This window comes from Sinocyclocheilus rhinocerous, unplaced genomic scaffold (genome assembly GCF_001515625.1).
Source record: "Sinocyclocheilus rhinocerous isolate Xijiao unplaced genomic scaffold, SAMN03320098_v1.1 scaffold1717, whole genome shotgun sequence".
In the NCBI taxonomy this organism is placed as follows: domain Eukaryota; kingdom Metazoa; phylum Chordata; class Actinopteri; order Cypriniformes; family Cyprinidae; genus Sinocyclocheilus; species Sinocyclocheilus rhinocerous.
The window spans coordinates 298,886-325,483 of record NW_015660014.1 but is presented as its reverse complement, the minus strand read 5'-3'; the positions used below and the strand labels follow the sequence as shown (position 1 = coordinate 325,483).

The following is a 26,598-nucleotide window of genomic DNA, read 5'->3' as shown; positions in this document are numbered from 1 at the left end:
AAAAACTAAGGCATAAGAGGATAATACTTGAAAATGCCTGTTTAATCTCCATTTCTATTAATCTGTACAGAGTGTTTTAGAATTTAGATTTAAAACTTGAAGTTTCTTTAGATGAGAAATACCAGCTGTACATTTAAAGCGTTTATTTAAAGACCTGATGTAATTATCTGTATGTACAACTTCATTAAAAAATATTCTCAACTTTTTTTGTGTATGGTCATTGTTTACACTTCCTTTATGCAATAATGTTCATATGTAAATATGAATTTGTGTTCTCTGGGGGGGAAAAGTTTTAGGTCGTATTTGTTTTCTTTTAAATGTTTCTACAAAGTATTTTCCTCTTTATAGAAGTATTGGGCAACAAAATAAGAGAAGTTACTTCACACAGCTTTATTCTTCTCTGTTGAAAGTGCTTTTCAGATGACTGGTGTTGCTGGTTCTTCTCAAATAAGCACTCTCAAAAGTTCAAGCTTGGCTGCTCGCTTTACAATGTCCAAAATGTTCTTATTCACCACCAGGTACTCTAACCAGGCTGGAGAGGTTTGTGTTTTGATAGTTAAATCCGTAAAATGGCAAAATGCTGAACAGGTATGACGATGCACATCTTGGATATGGTATAAAAGACACTGCAGTCTTGTAGCATTCACTAGGAGAGTTCTTGCATCCTAGAGAAGATGCAGAACATGGAAGAGATGAAGCTCCTTTGTGTAACCTACGCACTGCTTAGCATCTTCTCTCTGACGTATGGAAAGATTTCAGGTGAGTGTCCGGTCTATTCACAACAGCTTTGTTTATTCTAATTCTCTATAGGTTCTGTATTTAGGTTTCTATGGTTTCTGAAACTCATCCACCTGTTTCTTCCCCTCAGAGTACCAGCTGGAGACCGAGAGTCTGAGTCAATGTGAACAGCTCAGGGCTGTCAGTTCAATGCAGGGACATGAGCACATAGCCCAGTGCTCTGAGGACGGCCGATTTAGGTGCATTAACTTGACCGATATTATATATGATATTATTACATAAATGCACCATGGTATGTTATGGTAAAGTTTGAAAAAAAAAAATAATGGCATCCTTGTAGGCATGTTCAGTGTAATCGTGGAGGCGGGGAGTGTTGGTGTGTGAATGTAGAAGGACTTGAGATACCTGGGAGTCGACAAAATGGATCCACGGTTCATTGTAAGTCATTCTTCATATTTCAACTTCAACATGTCCAGCATTACAAAAAGTTGCTTTACTAACTGTATTTTGATCTATTAAATGCATCCTGTCCCCTCTCTATAGGTTTAACCTCGTGCCAGCTCCAGAGACAGCAGGCCCTGCGAACTGAAGGCATCACACTGGTGCCAGCATGTTTGGACTCAGGTGAGTTCGAGCCGGTGCAGTGTGATGCGTCCCGTGGCCAGTGCTGGTGCGTGGACCAAGAAGGCATGGAGATCTATGGAACCAGGCAGAACGGAAAGCCCTCAAAGTGTGAGTGCATTTATTAAGTGTTGTATTAATTTAACTCCCTGGATGCATTGGTTGAACTGTTCAGATGAGTCTCTGAAAAAGCAAGATTTTTACCTGCTTAGATTTGTTTAAATAGCTGTGAATTTTACATTTCTGGATGACGCAGAAATGGATATTCTGCTCTTTGACATCAGATTTACTGTACAATGCGTCTTAACCCTTGACCTTAGGTCCTGGTACTTGTGAGGTAAGACAGCGGCGACTCCTTCATGGTATCGGAGAACCCTCTCCCCCTCAGTGCTCAGATGACGGGGGCTTCTTACCTGTGCAGTGCAAGTTTGTCAACACCACTGACAGAATGATATTTAATCTGTTACACACCTTTAACAGGTGAGACATGTGGTTTACCGTTCAAAAGTTTGAGGTTGGTAATATTTTATTTGAGCCAAAATACAGTACAACAGCTATATTGTGAGATATTATTATAATTTAATATTGCAGAATATATTTTAAAATGTAATTTATTCCTGTGATGGCGAAGCTGAATTTTCAGCAGCCATTATTACAGTCTTCAGAGTCGCATGATCCTTCAGAAATCATTCTAATATGTTCATTTGGTGCTCAAGAAACATTTCTTATTACTATCAATTAGTTGTGCTGCTTAATATTTTTATGTAAACCGTAATAAAAAAAAATTTCAGGATTCTTTGACGAATGGAAAGTTCAAAAGTACAGCATATAAAAAAAGTATTTTGCTAAATTTTAAATGTCTTTACTGCCTTTTTTTTTCATTCGAATATGTCTTTGCTGAATAGAAATATTAATTAAAAAAAAGTATATATACCTAAAAAAAATTACTGACCCTAAACTTTTGAATGGTAGTGTATATTATTCTGTAATACTAAAACTGAAAATTGCTAAATAAAGGTTATTTTCTCATATAAAGTTAAAATTTAATTGAATTAATAGAGATTCACTTCCAAAAGCTTTTTTTAGCACCACAATTCTGTATCTGGGAAAGCAGCCCAAGCTGTACATAATTAACCATTAGATATCAGTATTGTATCAGATAGAAGAAGCATGTATAACGTTTTTTCCTGATTTTCCACTCTTCTCTAACAGTTTTTAAATGCATCTGCTACAAGTGACTAATTTAATTGAAATTTCTTTTACTTTAACAGAGACCCAGAAGTGTTCCAGACATTCAGTGCTTTCAGAAAGGCCTACCCAGAGCTCTCTAGTTATTGTTTCTGTGCAGACAGTCGTGGAAGAGAGATGCCAAGCACAGGTGATACACACCTCTTCAGTTACATTCAAGTTAAAGAACTGGACCAAAAGCTTGTTGGTTTATACACTGCAAAGAGTGATCCATAAACTATCACCGTTGCGAGCGGTGCCCTTTTTTGCCCTTGCAGAACACTGAACCTCTGTTTGCCCCAGGGCAACTATGATTCTGAGTTGTCATTAGTTTTCCCTGATCAAGTTGTGACATTTTGTGTGCTGTTAAAAAGATGAATTGTTTTGAGTTTGGTTTGTGTAGGTGTGGAGTTGCTGTTGGATGAGGTGTACGACACTGCGTTTTCAGACCAGACTGCAGGAAGTACATTTGCACAGTCAAACATGTATCGAATCCTACAGCGTCGCTACCTTGCCGTCCAGCTGGCCGTGAGCGGGAGATTTAGATGTATGCAGCATTTTGTTAAAAAGCAAGCCACTATAATGATGTCATACACTGCAAAAAAATAATTTTCTTAATCAGTGTTTTTGCCTTGTTTTCCAGTTAAAATATCTAAATATTCCTAAGGATATGCATTTTTGGTTTTCAAGTAAATTTAAGATACATTTATTAAGTTTAAGTTTATTTTTCTTAAATAATGTTATATATATGTGTATATATATATAAAATAATATATATGCGTATGTGTATATATAAATATGTATATGTGTGTGTGTGTATATATATATATATATATATTATTTTTTATTTTTTATTTTTTTGCTAGAATTAACAAATTTTTTTTATTTTTTTATTAATAAACATTTGTTTCCTGTACATGTAAAGATAGAATATGGGAAAAAATAGTAGTTGTTGTTGCAGTGCAGGACCAAGATCTACCCATCAGCATTTACTTGATACATCCGTATAATAGTACAGGTACTTACCCAACTCTTGTTCTTTTTATAAGGTCCCACCCCATGTGAGAGCGAACGGGCCGCAGCTACTCAGGCTGGCAATTCCTTTGTACCCTCCTGTATTGATAATGGAGCATATGTGTCAACCCAGTGTCAGTCCAGTGGCCAGTGTTGGTGTGTGGATACTGATGGCAAAGAGATCTTTGGCACACGCCAGTATGGAGTACCAAATTGTAGTGAGTTTGGCCTTTGTGCGTATTTAATGGAATATTCATTATTATGTCCCATGATGCCTCTTTAGCATTTTAGCTTGTTTGAGTGATTTAGCTTTTAGCTTGTTTGAGTGATTCAGAATGGAGTTTGTGCACTGACTAATGTTGTGTTTCTTGTTTGTTTAGGCACTGAAGTGAAGGACTGCCTGTCTGAGAGGAGGCAAGCCCTCTCCAGGCTTTTTTATGGCCCAGCTGGAGACTTCAGCAAGAGCAACGTGTTCTCCATTTCCAAAGACACCCTCTCTTTTCTTGGTACTTGCAGTCCTGAATTCCAGGAGCTTTTGGCCAACTCTGGTCTTCTTCAGTCGTTGCCAGAGTTGGAGCGTCCAAATGTCGGAGACATCCTGGCAGAGGTCCTCCAAGGGATGTTTCCCTCTGGGGCTCTTGCCCTGAAAGCTCTTGCTCTTGCCCCGAATCCCAAGAGACTCCAGGAGAATCTCTTTGGAGGAAAATTCCTAAAGAGCGCTGGCAATTTCAACTTCACCGGCACTGTTGGAAACAGTGGTACATTGAGTTTCAGTCAAGTTTTCAGTCAAGTTGGTCTGATGCAAGCTGTGACCGACTTGATGCAGTTGGCCAAGACAGTTACAGATGACTCTGCCAGTCTTAATCTAGACCAAGAGATTTCTGATGCATTTGGTCGTTCGGTGAACCTGAAAAACAACCGAGATATGATTAAACTTGTTTCAATGGCTCTTGAGAACGAGCAATTTCTCACTGTCCTTCGAGAAGCAATCAAACAGTTGAAGGCAGAAGAAAGCAGCCAGTTGGGTCAACTGTTTCGTGCCATTTTCCGGAAATCAGATGTTTGCAAGTCTGTGACTTCAACCTCGACTCTGTATGTGCCCCAGTGCACTGAGGATGGACGATACCAGGAAGTTCAATGCCAGGGCTCAGAGTGTTGGTGTGTGGACTCTCGTGGTCTGGAAATAACAGGTTCTCGCACCACTGGGTCCAGACCGAGATGCTCATCCCAGTGTGAGAAAGAACGTCAGATGGCTTTTGCAGTCAAAGCCAGCAGTTCTGCAGGATCTGAGGTCTTCATTCCTAAATGTGAGACTGATGGTGCTTACGTTGCACGTCAGTGTCTTGGCAAAAGTTGTTTCTGCGTGGACCGTTCTGGAACAAAACTCAGCATTCAGAGTTCAGGAAGCTCTCTTCAATGTGAGTGAATGCTAAACACATGATTAATTCCAAAGCCAGAGAGGATCATTCCTGTATTCATGCATTTAATTAGACACACATTCAATGATCTGGCACATATGTAATAAAAACAACTGGCCAAACATCTCAATTATGCATTATAGAGACTTTGTTATTTTGTTTTATGGAGCTTAAGTGCTTTCAGTTTTACAAGGTATCTTCTCAAAGGTTAGTTATTTGCTTTTTATTTTTTCACACATAAAATTGCCAGTGTATACATTTGGCTTAATATTGAACACATGCCAGGGTCAGTCTTATGTAACCTACAGAAAAATGGGAGAAAAAGGGACAATTTTGTACCTTATCTACCCCTGAAATATACATATTAGTACCATAGAGGACTACTATGAATCTTTTAGGGTTCTCGTAATTGTGACTTTATGCTTATTCCCGTAGTTTAAAATGTAGAGCATAAAACCATCTGCCAAATGCATAAATATAAATGTAAAATCTTCCAATTTTTTTACGACTTAATATCTTGTCATAGCAACTTCATATCTCAAAATTTAACCTTTAGGTCTTTATATCTCAGATTTCCATAATGAGCAACTACAGAAACCAAAAAGCAAGATGTAATCATATTAACAGTGATTATTCAAGTCTGAAATGTAAAAGTTAGATTATGACTTTTTAATATTTGTTATGATTTAAATGGTTAAATTAAGTAATATTTAAATTATATACTCATTGTATATCATGCTTTATTGATATTCCTCTTTAGGTCCAACAAGCTGCCAGGCAACAGCGACCCAACAATTCCTGTCCACAGTCCGCTCTGTTTTCTCTGATCCATCTTCTATAACCCAGCTTTCTGAAGTGTATATCCCTCGTTGTGCCTATGATGGCAGCTGGCATCAGATCCAGTGTGATGGACCTCCAGAACAAGCAATTGAGTTCTACCGTGAGTGGGTTCGGATCATAAATTCCGGACAAGACTTGCCCGTTTCAGAAGTTCTCGGAATTCTGCGAGCCTTTGCAAGAAACACAGAAGCAATGTCTTCATTCAGAGTCTTTGTATCGGAATTGTTCAAAGCTGGGCAACATCGAGTGTTCCCTGTCTTGGCAAGATTTGGGAAGTTCTCTGATATTCCATCTGACATTTTAGATGGGAACATTGAGGCCATTTATGGACCATCAGTTTTCCTGAATCCGTTATCGTTATGGAGACTGATCAGAGGAGAGGATTCCGGTTATCCAGGCCCGCTATCAGATTTCAGTCTTCCTCTTGGGAGCTTTCACCTGCGTCAGTGCTGGTGCGTTAACCCTCAAGGAGACATGCTAGCAGATAGCAAGGCTCCTGTTGGACAAATCTCCAAATGTGAGTTATACACTATAGTAATTAATGCATGTAGTGCCATTACTATCATATCTGCCACATCTTTTCAAATATTTCTTTATAATTTATTTAAATCATCTTCCTAAGATCTCTTTTGTGTGTCTCTCCAGGTCCAGGTCCATGCTCTATGGTTCAAAACCAGGTCTCTGAGTTCCTGAAGCAGGCTGAAGAGCTAATCTCTGCTTCAAACAACTCACATGTGCCTGTGGGTTATGGTTTTCTCCCGGCTGAGAGTGTCTATCTGAGCCCTGAGGAGCTGGAGCAGATGCGCACCTCAAAGATCCCCGTCACTCAGACTCTGCTGAACAACACCAACTCTGCGCTGAGACTCGCAGCTCATTCCAGTACAGTCTTTTGTTTAATCTGTCTCAAAATAAAAGTTCAAAAAACTGCAGAAGAAAGTATAGTAGGATTCAAAAGTCTGAGACAACATCTGAAAAACCTGGAAATAAAGGTTTTTGAAAATAATGTCATTAAATGTATAAAATAAAATACCTATATTTAAGAGTACAGAGAATTTCTGTCTCTATATGAGCTAATTTGTGTCACTGATCATGTGACTTATTAAACATTTGGACCCCACTGTAAATTCTTCAGATGTGCTTTGTTAGTAAACTCTGCCTACTCATTCCAGTTATTTTAAAAAAAAGCTGTAAGGTTAGGAGAGGACACATCTGAGATGTGCTGTAATGCTTTACCCACACTAAGACTTAATTTGCTTTCACTTCACGACAGCCCTACATTTCTACTGGCAGAGCAGACTGATGGCCAATGACAAAGACAGACAGAGTTTAATGCTGGGATACCAGCCCTACATCCCACAGTGCGACACTTATGGCCAGTGGCTGCCCAATCAGTGCTACCAAAGCACAGGTGAGACCATACTTCGTCTTTTTGATCGTGATCACCGGACTTCATGTGAAAGGCTTGTCACAAACTACATTTTACAGTAAATGTAAATTATTCCTGTGATTGCCAAGCTGAATTTTCAGCATCATTACTCCAGTCTTCAGTGTCATATGATTCTTCAGAAATCATTCTAATATGCTGATTTGCTGCTTGTCTTATTATCATTGTTGAAAACAGTTGTGCTGCTTAATATTTCAGCGGAAACTGTGATTAATACTTTGATGAATAGAAAATTAGAAAGAACAGCATTTATTTGAAATAGATTTTTTTTGCAACAATCTGAGTTAAAAAATCTTTACTGTCACCTTTGATTCATTGCATCCTTGCTGAATAAAAGTATACATTTCTTATAAATAATAATAATCTTACTGATGGCAAACTTTTGAATGGTAGTGTATATTTTTGTAATATTTCAATTTACTGCATTCTTGCTGAATAAAAGTATTAATTTCTTTAAAAAGAATCTTAGTGACATTACAAAATGTGCAGTATTAGCAGATAATTTTCTTCTAAGTTTGTTTTTTGCTCTGTTTGATATCACAGGTCACTGTTGGTGTGTTGATGAGGAGGGAAGATACATCACAGGCTCTCTGATGTCTCGTTCTGCACCCTCTCGGCAGTGTGAGAGTCCAATCACATGTTTATCTATAAACGTTTTAATAATAATCAAAAAAGTTATTCTGACTACTCATTTCAGTTCTGTTGTTTGTGATTTAACTTCTTGATTGTGAATATGTAAGCTGATTTGTAAAAATTTGTCCCCCAGGCCAAACTACGTGCCAAAGGCTTCAAAGCAACTTCCTGCTCTCTGATTGGACACAAACAAGCTCTAATATCACTTATACATACAGCCCATCATGTGAGGAGGTGAGGCTTTCTGTTTGGGTGTTTTGGATTGTATTGTACATACAAAAGACATTTTGTGGTAACCACTGAAGATTTGCATTTCATATTTGTCTGTCTCATTGTGTGTGTGTGCGCGTGCATGTCTGTAGTACGGTGAGTTTTCGATACTCCAGAAGCCCGGTTCAGTCCATTCACAGGGGTTGTGCGTAAGTCCTATAACCGGACAAGTCATCCAACCTGCCATCACCAGTCCTTCTGGAGAACTGCAATGTAATTGTTTCATCCATTCATCTGTACAGTGTGATTTATTACAACATGTTCTTGGATCAACAACCTCATTTGGTCAAATTTATTGTCAATCGATCACAAGCCTGACCCTTTCCCTACTGCTATATTTAAATTCATATTCAATTTTAATTCAGCTTGGCCACCACAGGAACAAATTACATTTTAAAATATTTTAAAATAGGAAGCCGTTATTTAAATTTTTTATAATATTTCACAATATTACTGTTTTTACTGTATTTTTGATTGAATAAATGGAGCCTTGGTGAGAATAAGAGAATTTTTCAAACACAATGCAAAAATGTAAATATTCCAAACTGTTGACTTGTAGTGTATAGTTAATATTAATTATTGTTAATAGAAATGCAACGCTGTACATATCATCACATGGGGACATGATTCAAAAGTTGAGAATCTTTGTCCGATCTCAGAAAATATCTGACTGGTTGATAGTAATTTTGTTCCAGCACCAACATTCAGTACCATGCGAGGCATTGAAAAAATTGTCATGTCAGACCCATGTTGTGTGTTGTAGGTCCAGGTTGGTGTTCTCTACAGAAAACTCTGGCATTGCAGAGAGAGATCGGTGTGGGCTATGAGCCTCAATGTGTGCAGGACGGGCAGCGATTCTCACCCCTGCAGTGTGACCTGTCCTACTGTTGGTGTGTTTCTCGAAGTGGAAAGGAACTGCCAATGACACGCACCAACCGCAGCACAGGACAAACCCCAGCCTGCGACAGTAAGTAAATTAGGTCACATTTTGCATTTATCTAAAGTTGTGCCATATGCTTGTGGCAACATGATTTCCCTTATTTGTTTCCCTTTCCAGTTTCTGAGTGCCCCCTTCCATTTGGAGATATTTCCCATGGTGCTGTTCTGTGTAGCACTGGGATTGTTGTGGGTCAGCAGACGCAGCGCTGTGAGCTGTTCTGTGACCAAGGTTATGTCAACACCCTTCCTGTCACCAGCTTCCTGTGTGATCCCCAGGCGAAAAACTGGCTTGATGATGCTCCACTGTCCTATGCCTGCCAAAGTAAAGGCCACATACAGACACACACATTGTCCTATTTACCTGTTGAAACACTCACAGGTTGTTGCAGTATGTCCTTTCGGGATTTGTCTTTCTATGAAATCTTGTTGCTCTAATTACACTCTATCTGTTTGTACTGAGCAACTGAGTGTCTGTGATGTCCATCAGAGCCTCAGGTTGTGCAGACAGTGCAGGTGTCCTTACAGCTGAAGCTGCCCCTGGCTGAGGGTCAGCAGAGTTGCAGCAGCCAGAGTGTTGAGCTACGGGCTGCTTTGCTGCGAGACATGAGAGCTACAGGCCTCTGCAGCCTACAGGTACAATCCAGTCTGTTAAGTTACAGGGGTTCTGATTTTGATGGGTTTTGATGCCCAGTTTTGATGTACATAATGGTTCCTTTGTGAGGAATCCACTTCCCACTTTTTTCCCACTTTTATTCCATATTTCCATGTATAAAAAAACTGTGAAGGCAAGAAAAAAGCAGCAGCAGCATAATATTATAAAGACACCATGTTTTAAAATCAAATAATTGTCTTTAATTTTGTCATTCTACTAAAGAGAAAGCAAATTGTTAAAATGTATTCTGAAAATATTTATATTGTATTTAGTTGGCAGTGTATCGTTTTATCTAACCACTAATGTGTACAATATTAAGTGTTTAAATGTGTAATATTGTGTAACGTGTTAAATGCTTAAGCTTAAAAATAATTAAATTGATTTTATTTATATTTTTTATTGTTAAAACCATGGTTGTCAATAGAATAAAATAGGCATTATTTTTGGTAAATATGGCAAAATAATTGTAATATCAAAATTTGTATTAAAAAAAAAATTTATGATTTGGTTAAAAATATGTATTTAATATCTTAAGTTAACTTTGACAGCCCTAAAAATTACATTTTGTAAAAAAAAATTATAATCCATAGACCCCTGGGTATTACGGGGCCCTTAAGAGGACATGGTCATAGAAAAAAATATGGGATGTGAGGAAAAAATATATTTGTCTGCGCTCACAAATGTTTTGCGTTCCCTTGAGAAAATTTGTTTGCTCACAAATTAATTTTTGCATTCTTTGTGAGCAAATGCCAGATTTTGTGGAAACACCAAACTTTTGCAAGTGAACACAAACTTTCTTTGGGGAACAAAAAACTTTTCTGAGCGAATTCAAAACAATTGAATATACTTTTTCCTCCCATCTCATATTTTTTCTCTCACCATGTTCCTTTAGAGGCTACGTAAGGTATCACCGAATCCCAATTTGAAAACCCTGTGTTATTAGTCTGCGAGTGTCATATTTAATATGTAGGTGTCATTGGCTTGCAGTACAGCATTACAGCACTTTTATTAAAAAGACATTCAGAAACCAAGGGCTTTTATTCATTTATGCTTTGTCTTAGTTTAATTGTCTTGATATGTTGCATCAATGCATGTCTGTTTAATTTGCTTGCTTGTTTATGTGTCTTCATATGTGTTAGCTGACCTTATCTGGCCAGACCAGCTCTGTTGCAGTCTGTGACGAGTCATCTGTGTCTCTTGAGTGTTTGAATGACAAGGAAGTCACTGCACACATCACCTTTAGGGCCAGACTCTCCGACCTGCCAATAACATCTCTCCCTGATCTCCATGACATTGGTGTGAACAGCTTTATTGCACCTTATTTAGTCCATTTCTGTTCACGTACCATATTTGATATCTAAAATCAGATGCATTTAATTTCACACTGACATTACACTGAATTATTAATGTTTATTATTCCATGCGCTTTCTCTCAAAATAAATGCATGTTTATTTTTCAGATATGGCACTTAGTGAGGAGAGGTTGTTAAATGGCGTGAAGGAATTAATCCAAAGTGGGTCATACCGGTCCATCTTCCTCTATGACCGTTCTCTCGCTCTTTCTATTCCTCCCTCGTTTAGCTGCATGGATGGCTATAAGCAGCTCCCACAATCCACTGGGTGTGGTAGGTTGGCTTCTGTACTACTTGGTTGTCTTAATGACAGACTAGCCTGTGTACAATAAAGCGAAATGTCTTTACTAGTGTTTCCGAATATGCACCTATAAAGTTTTCTATAACCAATGCATATTTTAGCTTACTGGCATAGAAATGTGGTGTGCAAAATGTGTAAACGTATACAACTTTTCCTCCTCTATTATTAATCTTTGTTCTTTATCTGTCAAACTCTCTCCTCTTTTTCCATTCAACACCATCATTACCCAAGCTTAATCACTCCACTCCCTGTGTGTTTTTATCCTCTCTCACACGCAGCGGTGTGTCCAGCTGGTTCTTTTTCTAGTGGTGGTGTGTGTACTTCGTGTCCGCGTGATACATTTCAAGCGGAAGAAGGGCAGGTCTTCTGTTCTCCCTGCCCCTCGGGAACATCCACTGTGGCCCAGGGAGCCTTCAGTGCTTCTCATTGTGAGTACAGGCCAAGCCCAACACACAAACTCAAGAATAGCAGGTGTAGATGGTTGCAGTTATGCATGGCAGCTCTGTCAAAATGTAGATCACAGGATTTAGAGGCAAATGAGTGATTAAATGATTTTTTTTCATGGTGTAAAGCCTTGTTTTCTATTTGTCCTCTCGATATCTTGATATTCTTAAGGTCTTACTGAGTGCCAGCAGAGTAAACTGAGTTGTACAAAGAAAGGGGAATTCCTGTCAGCCCAGAAGGACCCCATGTCTGGCAGATGGTTGTGTCTCTCTTCACAGGGGGAGGAACTTTCCTGGACATCTTCTGATGCTCCAATGACTGTTGAAGAGTGCAAAGGTATGTGCTACAGTCAGTGTTAGGGGAGGAACTAACTAAAAATAGCGATGCTACTAACTTTTAAATTTTAAATAGTGTGACAGTTAATTGCAGTTGGGGCAGTCGTGGCCTAATTGTTAGAGAGTTGGACTTGTAACCCAAAGGTCGCGGGTTTGAGCCACGGTACAGGCAGGGATTGTTGGTGGGGGGAGTGAATGCCACAACTGAGGTAAGACCCTTGAGCAAGGCACCAATGCTCACCGGGCGCCGCAGCAAAAATGGCTGCCCACTGCTCCAGGTGTGTGTACACGGTGTGTGTTCACTACTCACTGCTATGTGTGTGCACTTGGATGGGATAAATGCACAAATTCCGAGGATGGGACACCATACTCGGTTACACGTCGCGTCACTTTAGTGTGTTTTTAATGTAGTGGAACTTTTCCAGTAACGCAACTTTTTCAAACAAGAGAAGGTGCAGAGTGAAAAATCATGCTGTCTATCCGTTGATTCATCGGACTCATATGCAGTATTTGAGAGTTTATTTTAGTGACTTGATTTGTTCAGAGTTCATGTCACAAACTGATTAATTGATTCATTTGAGTCCCTGCTGTACTTGCATCTTTTTTTTTTGTAGCAAAATATTTAAAGTATGCATGAAATGAAAAAACTCACCTTATGCATTTTCTAAATGCATGTTATTGATCTCATTGTGAGTGATTCATCCATGCATTTGTTTCATTATTAAAAACAATTTTGACCTCTTTATTTAATCAAAATATAATAACTCGATCTTCTGGAGAAACTTCTTCTCTTTGGTCACGTATGCTGGACTTCTCCAGTCAGTTGGTCCACTTAAACCCTATCCCTTTCTTTCAATTGTCTGCAGTCTTGCATTCAGAACTGCTTCCATCCAATCAATAGAACCAAGTCCCCCTACTTTTTGTTTTTTCTTCATCTGTTTCACTCAGATGTACATCACAATATGGAAGAAAAGGTGATGCTATTTCCACTTCATTGCGACTTTAAATTCTGTTCTTTGTTACTGTTTATTTGACTGGTATTATTACTTACTGATGTAATTTTCCCCTTATATTACCCTGTCCTAATTGAGATCTTAATTGTTTTGTGTCAGATAAATGCTGCTCTAATTGTAAAAGTAAATCATATGATGGTGATAGTTTTATATTCAGAAAGATATTACCTTCTTAAATAGTGTCAATGTAGTTAGCCACTTTTTGTTAGTAAGTTATAGTGTATCCAGCTACTGGTTTAAAGTATAGCTTGCTTAGTGAGCTACAATTCAAAAGTACCTTCCACAAGACTTGCTAAAGTATCGGTTCAACGGTGCTAATAAATGGGCAAATCTTTATCAATATGAAAGGACAAACAATATCTAACTTAATTTATGTATGTACAGTATATCATTCTTTGTGTGTCTGCAGTAATGGAAAAGTTCGAGGTGGTTGCCCCTTCCTCCCTGCTGCTGAAATCAGAGAGTGCTGAAATACTGAGCTCTGATTCTTCAACCCAGCCAAAGGAGAAACAGCTCAGGAAGTGTGTGCTTGGTGAGTTACACAGTTATAGATTGCAGCTGTGCACCTGTACTTGAATTAGTCAGATGGACACTCAGACTTTTCATGACTAATGTTCATGACACATCCCTCTCTGTTAGATTGTGCCCTGGAAGATTCGTGCCAACATGTGGCTATTTTCAGTGATAAAGAGAAAACTTACTGTGAACTGTATAGCACAAGTGCGGATAATGTTGAATGCAGGACCTCTGAGCAAGTATGACCAAAATGCATGTACACTATGTGAATTGTATATTGCATAGAGTGTATTTGTTAAAGATGTCTATTTGTATGTCTTAAATTAAATTGTATATTATAACCCAGTCAGCTAATTTCAATATGTACTACCGTTTGGGATCTGTAAGATTTTTAATGACTTTGAAACAAGTCTCTCATGCTCACCAAGGCTGCATTTATTTGATCAAAAATACAGTAAAAACAGTAATATTGTAAAGCTGAATTTTCAGCAGCTATTTTTCTAGTCTTTAGTATCACGTGAGCCTTTAGAAATCATTCTTATATGCTGATTTGGTGCTCAAGAAACATTTCTTGTTGAAAATGTTGAAAACAGTGCTATTTCATATTTTTGTGGAAACTTTTTTTCAGGATTCTTTGATAAATAAAAAGTTCAAAAGAACATTATAAATTTGAGATTATAAATGCATTTTTGCTGAACAAACTAATTTCTTTCGTTTCTTTTAACTAATTTCTTCTTGGTTTGACAACCTCTTCAACATAAATCCTCATTTCTCTTTACATAAGCTAATAAATATAAAACATTGCACATTTTAATTGGAGAAATAAAACATTAAGGATATTTAAGTGTTATTTTTGGCATTGGGTCTTTTTTTTTGGTCTAGTGGCACATCTCCTTTCCCAAAAGTGTCATGATTATTGATAAAAAGAGTCTTGCGGTTTGTTTGGCATTGCAGAGCAAAGGGTTTCTGGGAAATGATGGCGCTGAGACGTTCCAGACTCTCAACTGTGTTCTGAAAATAAAAGGAGATGAACCCAATCTGATGGTGCTGAGAAAGAAAGGTAAGATCATCAGCTATTAATTATTAATTATAATTAATCATACATGTTCTCGGTTTGGTTAGTTATTGTGAGTCACCTGGACCCCTTATTGGTTGCACATAGCAATAAAATGTGGCGATGCATACAATATCATGAGAGTTTGAGTTTGTCTGAATAGAGAATTAACTTTTCTAGGAGGCAAAGAGCGTATTACAATAAAATATATTCAAGATACTTAATTGAACTGCAGTCCCAAAGATTAATTTGTGGTTTGTGAGTAATGATTTTAGCAAAGTGGTCTAGTCATCCGTGGACACAAGAATAAAGAAAATTGTAATAAAAACATTCCTGAAACTTGTTCTGTTATGAGATAAATATTTTTCCATGTGAGATAAATGACTTGATACTTTGAGACTCCTCTCAGGAACAGAGCTCCCAGTTTCTGGTTATTTTTGGCGGCCCAAAAGCATTTAGATGCACTTGTGTTTCTTGGCCATGACTTGAAGAATATCTCTTCTTTTTCTTTCTCTTTTACTCTCCACCCTTCATCTTCTGACAAAAGGTCATGAATTCAGCACAGCAGGCCTGAAGAGTTTTGAGAGGCTGAGTTTCCGTAAGACTGGTTCTGGAGTGTATCGGACGCTTGTGTTTGATGCGCATGGAACCACTCTGGCTGACGTCCATCGCTTCTGCGTCAACTCTTGCAGTCGTGAGAACTGCTGTGATGGATTCATCCTTAACCAGAATGTCCTCGATGGAGGTCAGAGTCACTTTCACTCAATACAAGCAGATGTAGCTCCTTTCCACTGCTCTAAAACCAAATCACTACAATACAAAACCAGACGTGTCATGCTTATTCAAATTGGTTAGGGCGCGTGGCGACACATTTCTTTGACTGTACCTTTACTATGTCTTTTGACTAAATCTTTTTTTTTTTTATTTAACTGTATGTATCACATCTGTGTTTTACGTTGTTAAATGGTTTGTGTCGTGTGGTGCAGGCTCTATCATGTGTGGGCTCCTGAGCACTCCTTCAGTGCTGCAGTGCAGTGAGGTAGACTGGGACGTGAGGGGCGTGGCCTCCTCCAGCCGCATCTGTGGTGCTGGTGTCCAATACAGCAAACAACTGAAACGTTTCACTTTCAACTTTGGAGGACAGAACTTCACCATCAGTATGAATCTTTGTATACGTACACACTCCAGATTTCATAACAGCAGTTTTAAACTGTGCACAAATTTGTTTAATTGTTGTCTAAAACGTGCACAATTTGGGTTGTTGGTTTGAGAGTTTACTCTGTGTGTTTGATTTTGACTTGCTCAATTATTACTGATGTGCAGTGCTTGAGAATCTTAGCTTTCTTATCATTTAAACTTTGTAAAATTTTACATGATTATGAATTCAATTGTATGACTTATATATCAAGATTTATGATTTTATGGAATGATGGGCATTGTAATGGAAATTAACATTTCTTGTAGCTGATGCAGCCTTACCGGCATCCAGCAAAAATAAAACTGGCTACCAGGAAACTCTCTTTAGCTTCCAACGTATCTACCTTTGGAAAGGTTTGGGCATATTCTGCACACATCAGCATGCCACTAATAAAGCATTTTAAATGCCTGTCATAAACAAAAGTATATATTTTGAGGCATTATGATCTAGCTTTTATTCTTGTATAGTCTAATGGTTATAATTTACGTCTTCAGAGTCTGATATGAACACGCGTCCAAAAACTCCCTCTGCTTGCAGTGGATCAGCTTTTGTAGAAGATTCCAAAATTACACTTTCTGGTATGAATGAATGAAATTAAGCCAAACTAATTTTATATATATATTTATTAAAGCATTTTTGTGTTCTTGATCTTATAAGTACCCTTATAATAAATTGTACTTTTTAAAATTAAATATTAAAATATAAAAATATATATTTAAATAAGTATTTTTTTTTTTTAACTCTCGGTTCACACCAATACACTTTCCAGGAGGCACAGCTGTGGTGTCTGAAACGTAAGATGCAATAGCTTCATGAGAATCTATTTGCTTACACCTATATACTTAATAAATGTCTGTGCAGTGCAAGAATGTTTCACATTCTGATCTGTGAATATGGGATTTGGGTTTCAGGCTGCGGAGAAGAACAACTCTGCCACGTATCCGACATTCATGATGAAGGCCCTCTGTATTTTGCATGTGTATTGTATCCTGACACGCGTGTATGTGGGGCGTATGACAAACCTCTCAGGCAGGCATGCAGTTTAGTGATGACACAGAGTCTTCAGACTGCATACCAGAAGAAAGGTGAGTCATTTATACACAAAAAGGCCACGCTTTCACTACAAGTGATTATTTAATTTATGATACAAAAATATGGTAATTTTAATTATTTACTTCTGTATGCAAAGTTATTTTGTTGTCATACCCTATTCCTCAGATAATCACATATGCTGTACACTATGTATTATGCTTTCATATTTCTCAGCATTAGATGTTTTCAGAGTTTTTTTCTCTGTCATTGGACAGATGGGTTTTGCATTGCCTGATGCAGGATTCATGACTGTGGTCTATGGTAAAGTCTGATGTCAGACTCTTACCACTTTCTTTGTGACTGAGTCTGTCGTTTACTTTATTTGTTTTCAGATATGATCCTAGCAACTGAACATAGAATGCAGATGATTCAGATTTTAGTATTGCTGGAGCTTGATAGAGACAGAGGGAGAAAGGGCAAAAGGAGACCATGATGATGGATAAATAATATCTAGTTTGAAGAGATTTTTTTTAATTGTCTGACCAACACAAAGGAGATTATCCCACTTACTAGACCTCTACTTCTCTAAAAATGTAAATAAATGGACATGAAATATTGATTTAATTTGGTTTATAATATAATATGATATAATAATTATTTTATGTTAGAAGAAAGAGAGATGTACATTTATTATGCAATTATCTTATTTTTCTACTGTTGCATCTGCAAACTTGAGTTGGAATCATTATCTCCTCTATTTGGAGTTCACTGGTCATTAGCCATAAAAATTAACCTTGTCTAGTTCTCATTTCACATTTTGTGAGCTACTGGTAACAGGAATTGTCTGAATGACTGGAGAACACTTCAGTGAGGTGAAGTGGCAAAACTCCACCTCACCCATATGGCATGCAGACAGCGGTGAGCTCATGCTGTCTGCGGTATGTGGAAGCAAAGACAAGCGCAATCTAATGCGACTTTCCACAACACCACCTGTAAAATCCACAATCTTGACATATTGTCTAAAATGGTACAGTTGACAGTGATGTCTTGATATTCGACATCTGCTAAATGCTTCTGCTGCTGTCAAAAAAGTGCAAATCTTATCTGTTGACATCTCAGAAATTGTTGCTTAGTGTTTCATGACCCTTTAAGTGTGAAATCTAATGGAAATTCCACCAGCCAAAATTCAGAGCGTTCTCACACTCTCACTCATGTAAAATTCACCTGAAGTTATTTTGTAGCAATTTAGTACTTTTCTATAAGTTTTTATGCAATCCATATGCTATAGTGTGCTCCTAAATTGCAACTTTTCTTTCACTTTTAGCAGATATAATGATCTAAAATTTACAAGAAAACTGAACTCGTTCAAGGGGACTGTAAATGTCTGCTTCTCTAGCCTTGGTGTATGATTTTTACCATTATTTACCTACTATGTAAATATACTTTTCTTTTTTTTCTTCTTTTTTTTCTTTTTTTTTTTGATTTTGATTTTGAATTTTAATACCATTCATCTTTATTTCAACATCTGCTCCATTCAACATTCTCCACTGTTTCATATTTGGACTGCTCCTGTAGGTGTCAGAATTAGACTACCCTGAAAGAAAAGCACATGGGAGAAACTGTCTGTATAATTGTGGGTTATGCATGTTGTTCATTGTTAGCCTTTAAATTAGAAATGGAAAAGTGGTGTTATGTAAGATTCGGTAAAGTGAGTGAGTGATCACACAGTAATGTGGTTATTCTGGATGTCTGTCTAAACTGCAGAACAGCTCTAGGATTTAAATTATGAGCAAATCACAAGTAATTTATTTAAACAGAAGTGGAAAGGCAGAGTGTCTCTCAGATAACTTAGTCATTCATTCCTCTCCATAGCAAAGACTTTGTACACTCTTTAGCTCCTTAGCTTTTCTTTAAAAAGGACTATTCATTGTGTACTATGTAAGATTTTATTAAGATAATTTTGTCTGGTTTTGTTTAGTACAAACCTTTGTATGTGTTTGGAGAGATGCTTATATGGAAATAAAAAAAAAAGTTAATTACATTTTGAAATTTAATTCTAAATGTAAACAATTTACTACAGTGTATAATATATATATATATTTTTTTTTTAGAATTATTTGAAAATGTCTTTACTGTCATTTTTGATCAATTTAATCCATCCTTGTTGGAAAAAGTTAGTTAGTTAGTTTATTTATTATTATTATTATTATTATTCCAAAAAGATAAAAGTCTTACTGACAACAAACTTTTGAACAATTTGAAATGCCGAAACAGGAATGTTTGGATTTGATAGTCCTATTGTGTGTTCCTGGAACACGAATGCAGTGATTTTCAGTCATAATAGGGGATCACAGGGGCTTGAATGTTTTATGGATTATAAAGTAATCCACAACAAAAAGGTGTGATCATAAACTCTTAACATGTGGTCCATCTGCTGTAGATGTTTAAGGGTGGAAAATAATGCTACCTTGGTGGAAATCTGCCGTAAGGGGTTTCTCAATGCTGTAAAAAATAGATTTTTTTGACCCAGCGTTTTATCTTAGCTTGTACTGAGGGAATCAAAGAACCTGTCATAATTAGCAAAGAGTTAGTTTTTTGCCCAAAAGCACCACTTGGAAGTTTCTATTTGTATAAATGTTCCACTGTTTGGAACATTAGGTCAAAAAAGACTCTTTTTACCAACCTATTACGCCAAAGTGCTTTTGATCAAGTTAGATTTTACAGCATATTTTTTGTTATGCATAATATGGACATCACTTTCTTTTTCTTGTGCAGTTTCTCTGTTAGGAAGTGTGAAGAGTTTTTACAGTCGTGTTCCTTTTAAGAAGATGGTGTCCTACTCTGTACGCAGTCGAGTCAGTCTGTCCAGTAAATCTATCACAGAAGGGTGAGGGGAAAACCAACAAATTTGTTTCCATCTCAGTTTATTTGTTTCCTTCATGAATAATGCTGTTTTACTTTTTCGAGCAGGTTTTTTGAGTGTGAGAGGCGATGTGATGAAGATCCATGCTGTCGTGGCATAGGATATGTCCAAGATTCCGGTGTACCTAGTATGAAAGAACCTTTTTACTCAAACGAGTCTCAAAATACACAGCTCATCTTGCTCATTCACTCAAAACATATGTGATGTCTAATCTGTGGAATGAAACCACTCACGTTTGGTCTCTCTGCTTTGCTTTTGTACAGGATCAGATGTGTTGTGTCTAATTCTGAATAGTCTGGGTATCCAGACGTGTGGTGAGAATGACAGTACTAACTGGAGGATTCAGGACTGCTCTCCATCCAAAGTGCAGACTGAAGTCTATCCCTTCGGCTGGTATGAAAAGCCAGGTATATCTGAAATCCATGTGCCTTTTCGAACTCTGTGTTTCAATAAATTGAGAATTCCCATTATGTGACTTGTTGAAGTAAATGACTTCACGGAAAGATTTTAACATCAGCTTTGTGCGTCTCTGTAGTAAACCAATGGATAAAGAATCCCAGTGTGTGTCCACCATTTAGTCTCCGCTCTCCCTCAAAGAACGGTAAGAGTCTCTTAAATGAATATTACCTTACTGTTTTCTAACGATGTATTATTTTTTATTACTGTATAATAATTGAATTCAATCATTTATGTAATTTTCACACGTCATTCTTGATCTCATTGCTTATTTGCAAGCAGCTGATTTGAAGAACTGGAAGCAGTTGGATGCCACCTCTGTCAAGGTGGATTCATCTGTTTCAGCTTTTGACATTGTCCACATAAGCAGAGATATAGCAGAGGATCTGGATAAAGTCAGAGACTGGTGTCTATCTGGTAACGTTTCTCACTTTTTTTTTTCTTTTCTCAGAACTTTTACAGGAAGCTGATGTGATAGAGCCACATGTTACATGCTGAACACATAGCAATTTGATGTAGCAAACAACATGTAGTTTACTTTTGATTTGAATAAATATTATATTACTTATGCTCACCAAGGCTGCATTTGTTTGATCAAAAATACAGTAAAAAGAGTAATATTTTGAGATATTATCACAATTTAAAGTATCGGTTCTATTTTAATGCGTTTTAAAATGTGATTTATTCCCGTGATGGCAAGGCTGAAATAATATACAATACATTAATAATTTATTTTTATTACATTTTAATATATTTTAACTGAATTAGTAATAATAATCACAATAGCATAACATTTGTGTTTTTTGCAATTTACAATACAGATAATATGTGGTTATCCTTGTCTTCTCATAACTTTCTTGTCTTCTGTAGCCTGTGAGGAAAGTGAGTCCTGTTCAGCTGTGTCTATCGATAGCAGAGAGTCAGCCATGAGATGTGTGATGTATCCAGACACACACACCTGCCTTCCTACAACCAGCGGCCAGCGCTGCTTCCTAGTCACCAAAGAGCCTGCTCAGTCTGTTTACGTCAGGACAGGTGGCACCACAAAACAATATTCAGTTTATTCAGAGTGTCAACCAGTTCAGGGTGTTCCTGATCTCCTTCACCCCAACAACACAGATGTTTAAACATTTCTTTATAGGTTTACAGCCAGAGTTGACTTCTGTTTCCATTCCTGATCACGGGACACTTCTCGGAGAGAGTGAGGTGAAACCCATAACTGGCTCAGATAGCAAGCGTGTAACCTATTTCCTGGGTGTCCCTTATGCTCGTTCACCAGTCGGAGAGCTCCGTTTCAGCCCTCCACAGCCAGCTGACTGGACCGGTACCTGGAATGCCACGTTTTCTCGGTGGGCAACTTTGTTTGCAGATTGTGAATTAACATACATTTATACCCTCAAATTAACTGGTTGCCTTACTGCAGAATTAATAAAGTCACTTTTCTGGAGTGTGATCTGATTTGTTTTATCAAAACCGTTTTAGATCCAGCTGTCTTCAACCTGGCGATCCCACTGACTCCACCTCCAGTGAAGACTGTCTGTACCTCAATGTATTTGTTGCTAGTAGTGTGGTAAGACCCACATGAGCTCAAACATGCATAAATACATATATACATATACATGTACACTACTACAGAAGTTTGCAGTCGGTAAGATCAAAATAAGTTTTACTGGCCCCAGACTTCTGAACAATAGTATATAATACACTCATTTAATTTAATGTTACAACTTTCTTTATTATGTTCTTTTTTCTCATTTCTCATTCTCATGGGCTTTTATGTATGTTAATACTGCTTTCATAAACCACTGTATCTGCTGACTGTGGTGTGAATGCTGTTATTGGTTTTTCATAGTACAATTTTTCTGTTTTGTCACAGGGAAAGAATGCTCCGGTTCTGGTGTTCTTCCACAACTCTGGATCGGGTCTCTTAGATGGGTCTTACCTCACTGCTGTTGGCAACATAATTGTAGTGACAGCCAGTTTCAGGGTGTACGCTTTCGGTTTCCTCAGTGCAGGTACCCAAAAACACAAACACACACACACACACGACATATACATGAAAGTGTTCATATATGCAACTTGATAATATTCCATGACTCTAGCCAGCCCCACAAATGTTTTCTATTTTAAATATATTTTAAATGTAATGGCAAAGCTAAACTTTCTATAGCCATTACTTCAGTCTTCAGTGTCACACGATCCTTCAGAAATCCTTCTGTTATGCTGATTTGGTGCTAAAGGAACAATTCTTATTATCAAAGCTGAAAGCAGTTGAGCTGACCATTTCTCACTATTAACTAGTTGCATATTACTAGCATATTGGCTGTTTATTAGTACTTACACAGCAGGTATTAATGCCTTATTTTGCATGACCATATTTTTGATCTCTTAATCCTACTCCATACTTAAACTTAACAACTATCTTACTAAATATTAATAAGCAGCAAATTAGGAGTTTGAGGCAAAAGTTGTAGTTAATAGTGAGAATTGGTTCCCAAACTAAAGTGTGACCAAAACATCTCACTTTCCCCAAACTTTTGAGTGAAAGAATACATCCATTGTATGATAAACATTTTTTTCCTGGGTTCTGGGTCTGTAAAGACTGAAAAACCTTGGTGTAGAGTAACATTTAGTATAGAATCCAGTAAATAACACAGTCCTCACCATTATGAGCCCTGAATACAGTCATCTTTAGTTTTATTTGCCCTTACTGTTGATGTGTTTATATTCATGCAACAAAAACGCGAATGCCTTCCTGAACACTTCATGCTGAAAAGTTCTGAAAATATTTTAAGGAATGAATCTCAATGTTATAAAGAAGTTTTTTTTATTATTATTATATATCCTACACTAGAATTAAACCATGTCCTGGAAGCTCTGTTGGGTTAGAATGAAATGACGTATTGCAAGAAATTGGATAATTTATTCCATAAAATGGAATTCCAAAAAAAAAAATGGAATGGATATGGTTACGGAATATAGTTATGTAATGTTCATGTGAGAAGTTCCATTCCGCACAGTGGTTGTGAAAATATTCAGATTCTTTTCCCCTTTGCCACCCTTGGCTGAGTAAGTTTGAAAAGTAGGCCTAACTGGTGCCTTTGAGTGGCCTGCCAGGATGAGCTTTCATTTTCCAGCCAAAAACAACATGCAGTGAAAGCTGTGCAGAAGCGTAATTGGCTTCCTTACATTTCTTGAACTGTTTGTGACAATGGTATTTCCCAGCCAAACCCCTGTGGAGCTGTGAATATTTTATTAAACATTAAAAAAATTATTATTATTGTCTTTATAGTGGATAGACTTTCACATGCGGGTTATAATGAAAAGGTGATTTTTCAGTCATTTATTGCAAATCTTCTTGCGTCATAGTTTTAATCTATGTGTGGAAAACACATTTGGATATGCCTGATGAATTGAAGTCTGTTGACTCTGTCTAGATTCCAGTGCTCTGCCGGGGAATTATGGGTTGCAGGACCAGGCAGCTGCTCTGGGATGGGTTCAGAAGAACATTGCTTATTTTGGAGGAGACCCCACTAAAGTCACAGTAGGGGCAGAGAGAAACGGTGCCGACATTGCGAGTCTTCATCTTACCTCACCGTCGGCTTCATCACTTTTCCACCGAGCTTTGCTAATGGTAAGAACAGAACTCTGAAGTCCCACTGCCGGTTACAAGACACCACTGTTTTATGTAACAACACTAATGTCTGAGGTCACATTTACAGTAAAAGCAACATTCTCCAATCCAAAAATAATGACACAAGGTTGCACAAGCATCTTAAAACGTTCAGACTCAAAGCTTCGTAAGCCTACATTTAAATAAACACATGCTTGAGGAACTGTTTTAAATAAATGTTCAGATGATTCTCTGACAAAAAGTCTCTCTCTTTCCAGTCAACACACAATGCCTTTATATATCCCTCTATCAGCTTTTGAGCTCTTGGAATGAATCAGCTGTGATCTATCAAAGCACCTCCTCATAGTTGTCTTCCACAGTAGCCAAACTGTCAAGCTGGTGGTTTGGTGTCATGTAGACAGACCTCCTCCTCTTCTTCATGCTAAATTTCTTTTTCTCTGGCTTCTCTTGCTGTCCCAGCAAAGACAGGTAGGAAGAGACACTGTTCTGAACCCCATAGCTGACACCTGAAGGGCTTGTGCTCTGGTGGACGAGCTCCGAGCTGAGTGAGGAAAAGTGCATTAGTATTATAGATGTTGTCTGAAAAGACTTACAGTTTTTAAAATGCTTCCATGTTCATATGATAGTTCTAACACTTATCAAATAAATGAATTTCAGTTTTAGTGGAGAAACAAAAAAGGAAAATTGTAAAATATACACTACGATTCAAAAGTTTGTGGTCAATAAGTTTTTTCCCCCCAAAGAAATTAATACTTTTATTCAGTAAGGATGCATTAAATTGATCAAATGTGACAGTAAAGATGTACATTAGCTACAAAAAAAAACTGTTCAATTGAACTTTTTATTCATAAAAAATATTATGAAGTAGCACAACTGTTTTCCAACTTTGACAATAATAAGAATGTTTTTTTTAGCACCAAATCAGAGTATTAGAATGATTTCTGAAGGATCACGTAAGACTGGAGTAAAGGATGCTAAAAATTCAGCTTTGCCATGACAAGAATAAATTAATTTTAAAGTAAAAATAGAAAACAGTAAATTTCAATCATTTTCACGATATTACAGTTTCTACTGTGTTTCTGGTCCATAAATGCAGCCTTGGTGAGCATAGATGACTTCTTTCAAAAGCATGAAAATATTACTGACCCCATACTTTTGAGCGGTAGTTTTATTGATCTTATTACCTGTTCACTGCTCTCCAGTCAAAGGATAATTTTCTCCCATCAGGTGTTTTTGTGATCTTACTCAGGGGTGTTTCACAGGCAGTCAAGCATGGGCCAGTTAGAACACAGCACAGTCCATCTGCTATATCTGAACCAGAGCAAGAGGGAAAAATCTGCATCAAACAGATACATCTTTTACACTAAAACTGGTTGTTTTTTGGTTTACCAGAGTAGTGTTTTTTTATTTAGTAGTAGTAGTAGTTTTTTTGATTTACCAGAGTAGTGGTTGACCAGATCTTCCAGACATTGAAATGTGAGGCGTGGAGCGATGAAGTACCAGTTGTTTGGCATTCGAACTATTCGATAATGCTTAATATTTCTGTGGCGCACAGATAAGGTGTACATACCTACAAAAATACAAGCAATGTGATTGTAACATCAGCCATATTATTGGATAAGCCTAAATATTATTTAGAAGATCCTTTAGATTGGTCTATTTATAAAACTCTGTCTGTCAGACAGTTTTAAGTGGGCGATTGTCATCCAGAATAAGCTGAAATATGGACCAGACCTTATGCTCTGGCTGTTTGGCACCTGACTAGAGTATAATGTTCATTTTAAATATGTATTCTGACCTTTTGTGCTCTCTCTGATCAGAAATGACCCCACTCGGTTTCCTGGGAGTTGAAGCAGTTCCTCAGCTTTTGGTCTGGTCACTGTTTCAAACAGCCAGCTAAGACCGACAAGAATGTTTCCATTAGCACTTAGAGAGCATTAAACAACTAGTAGAAGCTAAATGACAAGCAGCTCGTTTAGTTGGCGATTCAGAACCTACCCATGGTAGACTTTTGTGGCATGACAGTGTGGTATATGGTTCACTTCCTTAGTGTTGACCGAGTAGACCTTCCACCAGTACCCTTCCCTGAAAGAAAGTGAGACTTAATGCATGTGGACAGTTATGCTTCTCGTTTGCAATTTTAAAGTTTATAATGATCAAAAAACAACCTATTTCTATTTAGTGAAAAGCAGTTTTCTGTATGTGTTAAACGGCAGAAGGTAGTGTTAAAGTTAACACTGGCTTCAAGGTTTTGTGGTCGGTTGTGTATTCGCATATTGCGCCCAGCAACTGTCAGTGTTATTGATGGTAAATATAGTTTAATAACATACTATACTAACACTTCAAACATACAAACATTATATCTACACTTCAAACATACAATCTCTCTCTCTCTCTCTCTATATATATATATATATATATATATATATATATAGTATTTATCAAAGAATCATGAAAATTATGACTGTTTCCACATACGTTTTAAAGGGGTCATATGATGCGATTTCAATTTTTCCTTTCTCTTTGGAGTGTTACAAGCTCTTG

General features: G+C 37.4%; 2 protein-coding genes across 2 annotated transcripts in view; one reads left to right on the top strand and one right to left on the bottom strand.

Annotated features, from left to right (window-relative positions):
- Positions 1–674: 674 nt before the first annotated feature.
- Positions 675–26,598, top strand: part of LOC107724770 (thyroglobulin-like) — a 32,743-nt gene continuing 6,819 nt past the window's right edge. The window contains exons 1-41 of the mRNA XM_016533797.1: positions 675–759; positions 869–977; positions 1,079–1,176; positions 1,282–1,470; positions 1,680–1,839; positions 2,631–2,737; positions 2,990–3,133; positions 3,636–3,818; positions 3,981–5,018; positions 5,779–6,375; positions 6,504–6,737; positions 7,129–7,266; positions 7,846–7,923; positions 8,069–8,169; positions 8,298–8,418; positions 8,969–9,172; positions 9,263–9,466; positions 9,632–9,777; positions 10,936–11,092; positions 11,257–11,421; positions 11,728–11,877; positions 12,065–12,229; positions 13,651–13,773; positions 13,881–13,996; positions 14,712–14,817; positions 15,359–15,556; positions 15,798–15,968; positions 16,276–16,362; positions 16,504–16,587; positions 16,765–16,803; positions 16,921–17,094; positions 19,817–19,928; positions 20,012–20,091; positions 20,228–20,371; positions 20,500–20,565; positions 20,703–20,837; positions 21,291–21,455; positions 21,562–21,769; positions 21,903–21,990; positions 22,297–22,435; positions 23,858–24,054. Of these exons, the coding sequence (XP_016389283.1) occupies positions 675–759; positions 869–977; positions 1,079–1,176; positions 1,282–1,470; positions 1,680–1,839; positions 2,631–2,737; positions 2,990–3,133; positions 3,636–3,818; positions 3,981–5,018; positions 5,779–6,375; positions 6,504–6,737; positions 7,129–7,266; positions 7,846–7,923; positions 8,069–8,169; positions 8,298–8,418; positions 8,969–9,172; positions 9,263–9,466; positions 9,632–9,777; positions 10,936–11,092; positions 11,257–11,421; positions 11,728–11,877; positions 12,065–12,229; positions 13,651–13,773; positions 13,881–13,996; positions 14,712–14,817; positions 15,359–15,556; positions 15,798–15,968; positions 16,276–16,362; positions 16,504–16,587; positions 16,765–16,803; positions 16,921–17,094; positions 19,817–19,928; positions 20,012–20,091; positions 20,228–20,371; positions 20,500–20,565; positions 20,703–20,837; positions 21,291–21,455; positions 21,562–21,769; positions 21,903–21,990; positions 22,297–22,435; positions 23,858–24,054 (7,005 nt within the window). The remainder of the gene's footprint in view (positions 760–868; positions 978–1,078; positions 1,177–1,281; positions 1,471–1,679; positions 1,840–2,630; positions 2,738–2,989; positions 3,134–3,635; positions 3,819–3,980; positions 5,019–5,778; positions 6,376–6,503; positions 6,738–7,128; positions 7,267–7,845; positions 7,924–8,068; positions 8,170–8,297; positions 8,419–8,968; positions 9,173–9,262; positions 9,467–9,631; positions 9,778–10,935; positions 11,093–11,256; positions 11,422–11,727; positions 11,878–12,064; positions 12,230–13,650; positions 13,774–13,880; positions 13,997–14,711; positions 14,818–15,358; positions 15,557–15,797; positions 15,969–16,275; positions 16,363–16,503; positions 16,588–16,764; positions 16,804–16,920; positions 17,095–19,816; positions 19,929–20,011; positions 20,092–20,227; positions 20,372–20,499; positions 20,566–20,702; positions 20,838–21,290; positions 21,456–21,561; positions 21,770–21,902; positions 21,991–22,296; positions 22,436–23,857; positions 24,055–26,598) is intronic.
- sla1b (Src like adaptor 1b) overlaps positions 24,087–26,598 on the bottom strand; it is a 4,276-nt gene continuing 1,764 nt past the window's right edge. Inside the window, exons 3-7 of the mRNA XM_016533832.1 lie at positions 26,053–26,139; positions 25,853–25,950; positions 25,493–25,624; positions 25,239–25,365; positions 24,087–24,595 (exon numbers count right to left, since the gene is read on the bottom strand). Coding sequence (XP_016389318.1) covers positions 24,382–24,595; positions 25,239–25,365; positions 25,493–25,624; positions 25,853–25,950; positions 26,053–26,139 — 658 coding nt within the window. The 3' untranslated portion in view covers positions 24,087–24,381. The remainder of the gene's footprint in view (positions 24,596–25,238; positions 25,366–25,492; positions 25,625–25,852; positions 25,951–26,052; positions 26,140–26,598) is intronic.